Consider the following 5,029-nt stretch of genomic DNA (forward strand, 5'->3'; position numbering starts at 1 on the left):
GGGAACATCTCTCGTTTCTCGAAACCTCCTCGAACATCGTCCAACCGGGAGGAAAGTATCTATTTCTATGTACACGTACAGTTCGGTTTATCCGGCTGGTCTCGCGACTCGAGACGTCGGATCTTGAATTGTCGGCGCCGCGAAAGGAACGACAGTCAGACGACGAAATGGACACAATCAATGGTACGTGGCTTCGTTGATATGTTCTACTTAATGTCGAAATTTCTTTATTATCGCACGGCCTCCTATTTTTCTTTTTCCTTACCTCCTTCACCCCACCACGAGTCACAACGCTTCTCTCCCTATCGAGTGTCTCTCCTCTCTTTCCTTCTTAGAACGGATGAAAAGGAAATGCTTCACACTCTTACACGGACACGACTCTCACTCATTCTTCGGCATCGATAGCAGCCACCGTAATGCGAACAATTCTGCTGGTCTGTCCTTCGATTCGAGCCTTTTCTCCGTGGGAGGATAGTAATTTGTGATTCAACGGGACACGCTGTTCGTAGCTTGTTTCTGGTTCACGAGGGATGGATCGAGAGTGGAAAGTTGAGAAATATCGTATCGACGGATTATTTACAATTCGAGAGCTGCTGCTTCTCGGGAATGCTCGATGATAAGAGTTTTTTGATTATTTTTCTCAATGTACAGGGTGTAACAAAATTAAAGCCTCGCAGCTTCAGGGGGTGAATCTACGCCCTTGGATCGGTGGACATTTGTAGAAAAAAGTTTCCGCAAAATTGTTTATAACATTGAAAATTAATGTTCAATTTTTTTTTTTACATCAACGTATTCTGCTCGACGAGAAGAGAAAAAGTCTGAAAGGAGCCATATGTCGCAAACAAATAGTTTCCGAGATAAACGTTGATAAAGATTGGCAACGATTTGATTGTGCAGAGCTATACGGATAGACTAGGACCCACTAACACTCTGCCATTTGGTGGGACCTAGCCGTGTAGGATACGCTCGGTATAATGGTGTGCGTGCCCCTACTCAAACGCCGTTTGGTTCGGGCCTGCCTTCGAGTTTAGACCTTGCTGTCCCTTTAAAACGTTCGTCGCCCAGCGTGAATCGGTCGAGTTTCTCGCGGGGCCCAAAATCCGATAGTCGGAGCGCAAGAACGTAAACAGAGCGATTAGCTGGAATTTGCGTTCTATGTTACCAGGAGGAGACAAATTCTCGAACGCCAGGAAGCGAGAAAAAATGTAAAAAAGACTACAACGTATTGTCCCAATTGTCCAAAATCACCAGAAATGTGTTCCAACTGTTTTAACGAATACCATGCTACGTAGTATAATGTTGTATTTTATTTTAAATATAAATTAATGTATAGTGTAATATAGTGTGATGTTCCATTAAATTCTTGTGTTATATGGATTTTTATAAATTACTTGTGAAATCCTATTTAACTTGACGAAGAAGAACGTCACCCATATCTGGGTGATGGGGCCCCCACGGAAGCATACCCGTCACCCAGATATGGGTGACGTGACGACGAACGTGTTAAACGGCGTTTGTGTAGGGGCACGCACACCATTATACCGAGCGTGTCCTACACGGCTAGATCCTACCAAATGGCAGAGTGTTAGTAGGTCAGTAGGTCCTAGCTCTACACAATCAAATCGTTGCCAAATTTTATCAACGTTTATCTCGGAAACTATTTATTTCCGGCATATGGCCCCTTTCAGACTTTTTCTCTTCTCGTCGAGCAGAATACGTTGATGTAAAAAAAACATTTTACATTAATTTTCAATGTTATAAACAATTCTGCGGAAACATTTTTTTACAAATGTCCACCGATCCAAGGGTGTAGATTCACCCCCTGGAGCCGTGACCAGTAATTTCTTTACACCCTTCGGTGTTTCATTTCTTCGTTAATATTTTGAGTACAATTTTGATGAAATTGATCGTTTGAACAGTCGTTTTTCTGTTAGTCTCTGATTTCTTCAAACTGTGCAAAATTTGAGGAAACGATGGTTTTAAGAGTTGGTTAGAGATGAGTCTGAGAAATTCGGGCTCTCCTCACGAGGAACAGGCAGAATCGAGGAGACTCTCGGCTACCAGTATACACATCGACGTTTCTTGGCATCTTACACTTACTCGCGTTAAGAATACGAATCGTACAAAACAACTATTAACGCGCGCCCGTTGGTCCGCTCGTTCGCGAGCCTGGGATCGATACTGTTCGACCCTGTCCCTCGTTTCACCCCTCCGCTCGAATTTATTCGATCTTCGGAACCCTTCCTTTCTTCCCTCCTTCCTTCCTTCGGGAAATTTCGTAGAAATTTCCAGGCTGGATCGTTCGGAAGATCCGATGGCGAGTAACAAGTACCGAGAGAATTTTCATCCAATTCACCTATTTTCCAGGGCTAGCATTTCCACTAAATTCGCACCTTCGATCGCCCGAGCATTATTCTAAACATCTATTTCGCTAAATTTCCTAGATTCCAGACGTTCGACAATTATACAGAAAATCACCCGTTTCCACGTCCCAAATTTTCTACGAATGTCCCACATTTTGAGAAAAAATCGACCTACTTTTTCATACAATTCTAAATTCCCAAAGTCTCCAGGTGTCAAATTTCCCCCCAAAAATGTCACTCTTTGAAAAAAATCAATTACCAGTGATCGACCTACTTTCCGACACAACAATAGATCTTCCGCAAAATCACCTGTCTCCAGGTGTCAAATTTCCCCCAAAATGTCGCTCTTTAAAAAAGATCAATTAACCTACATTTTAATGCTGAAATAAATCACCTGCCTCCACCTTGAAGTTTCCCAAAACTCGCAGAGAAAGGTAGCAAATAATTCACCTGTAATCGGTAAAACGTCCAGGAACATCCTCCGGTATCCGAAAGTTTCGTCTGCGGCAGGTAGAAACGGCCATGTACATCGCAACACTTTAAAGTGGCCGCTTGTAGACGTTACCAGTACTCTCTCCACTTTGACACGGTAACTTCTCCTCGCCACCAGTCTTCCCCTTATTTCACCGGCAGAAAGAGTATCCTCGAAGGTTTGTTTATAAGAGAAGAGAGGTCGGAGGATCGCAGAGTCGTTCGATCCTCTGGTACCAGAGCCAACGAGCGACGGTTGGACAGTAATTGATTAGCTCTTTCCGCTGGGTTCTCCAGGACCGAGCGTTCGATCGGAGCTCTCACTCTCCGCTTAAATACACCTATTCTCGCACACACTCTCTCTCACTCGCTCACACGCAATCTCTCGCACACTCTCTTTCGTTACTTAGCGTTTTAGGTAGATAGTTTTAATCGGTTACTTAGGCGCGTTGATTAGTTACGACTCCCTCTCAGCGACATCCTTTCTCATCAGCTAGCCTACTTGTTGCGTGCGTTTTACTTTCCGTGGGAAAAAAATCGCGCGTTGGATGGCTTCGATCGAACAAAATTTCTTTTATTCCGATCGTTACTCAATTGTTTCATTTTTTTTTTTTTTTTTTTTAATATACTTTCAGTGTCTGAACAGTGTCCAGAGAGTCTTTCTCTCGCACATCCCTCGCTCGTGCACCCGTCTAATTCGCCTCTGAATAATTGAATTAAGTGTTGTCGGTGACGTTAGAGACTGGATAGAACGGTTTGGAAGAGCGAGTGAATTGTTTTTTTTTTATTCCTGGATTTAAATGTATTAAATATTACCGATCTCCAGGGTTGGATTCTTTTTCTCTCCGTTTCTTCTCCTTTTAATGGAAGTTTGCTCTTCCTTGTGGTCCGTCGAGTGGTGTATGTGTGTGTGTGTGTCTGTATGTTTGCGATGGTTCGTCGAGTCGTTCGTCTGTCCTGCCTGTGCCACCCTTCTTCTTCTTCCGTTATCGGTTCTCGTTTGGATGGGCTGGTTTTTGTTTGAATTTCTCGATGGAAGGGCTCAGTGAAGGAAGGCGCTAGTGACGGACCTGGTGGTGTGTGGTGGCAGGTCGGGGGCCTCCGTCGGGGCCCCCTCGTACCCCTATGCGCTCAGGCCCAGCCGGTGAATCTTCGCTGACAGGAAGTTGTGCAGAACGAACACGATCGGCTTCGGACAGCTCTCGAGGTCCAGCTCCTGGAATTTGCCACGGGGGAGGATCGTTAGAGCGTTTCTGTTGCATGGGTGTCTAGCGGAGCACGGTTTAGGATCTAGCGTTAACGAGGTTGGTGGTTTGACGAGGTTCTTTGAGGATTTAGATTTAGTTGTTCGGTCGGTTGCTAGGAGAAATTGTTTTTTTTTTTTTTAATGTGAAGAGGGGTTGTTTGGGTTTAGAAGTGTTTGTGTGATTGCAGTTGTAAACCGTGGTCCGCTGGTAATTGTTGGGAGTAAAAAAGTGGGGTGTGCTTGATAAGGGGAAATTTGGGGTACTGGTTGATGGAGGGAGTGCAGGAGATTGCTGGAAATTTTTGCTGAGTATTTTTGATCGAAGTGGCTGGAAAAATTTTGAGAGATTCTGAATTTCATGTATTTTAGAATTAAATTACTTTTTGATTGCATCTAGAGAGATTAACAGTTTGAAGTTAGACAATAGAACATTTTAAGACGACAAATTTCGAGAAATTCTGAATAATGTATTTTAGAATGAAACTATTTTTTGCTGCATCCAGAGAGATTTATAGTTTAGAATTAGACAATAAAACATTTTAAGACAAAAAATTTTCCGAAATTCTGAACAATGTATTTTAGAATGAAACTATCTTTTGTTACATCTGCAGAGATTTATAGTTTAGACTTAGAAATTTTTAATTCAGTATATTTTACAATGAGACTATTTTCTTTCGCATCTAGAGAGATTCATAGTTTAGAATAAGTACAAAAATTGGCAAATTCCCAAACCCAGCAGAATCTTCTCCAAACACAAGTTCCTCCATTCCCATTCCTCACGTTCAAAAATTAATCTCCCTTATAATAAAACCTTCTCAACTTATAGATCATTGTTTTTCCCGCAAGCGATCGCTTAATAAAAATTCCAAAGAGTCACGGATCCCGAGGATTCTCCATTTGCAGCTTCGTTTCCGAGATAGCTCGAGAGCGGAATAATTTTTCCATCGAA

General features: G+C 42.7%; 1 protein-coding gene across 1 annotated transcript in view; it reads right to left on the reverse strand.

Annotated features, from left to right (window-relative positions):
• Positions 1-3,502: 3,502 nt before the first annotated feature.
• Positions 3,503-5,029, reverse strand: part of LOC108573189 (beta-1-syntrophin-like) — a 186,067-nt gene continuing 184,540 nt past the window's right edge. Inside the window, exon 7 of the mRNA XM_017935584.1 lies at positions 3,503-4,050. Coding sequence (XP_017791073.1) covers positions 3,958-4,050 — 93 coding nt within the window. The 3' untranslated portion in view covers positions 3,503-3,957. The remainder of the gene's footprint in view (positions 4,051-5,029) is intronic.

This window comes from Habropoda laboriosa, unplaced genomic scaffold (assembly GCF_001263275.1).
Source record: "Habropoda laboriosa isolate 0110345459 unplaced genomic scaffold, ASM126327v1 scaffold20, whole genome shotgun sequence".
Classification (NCBI taxonomy): domain Eukaryota; kingdom Metazoa; phylum Arthropoda; class Insecta; order Hymenoptera; family Apidae; genus Habropoda; species Habropoda laboriosa.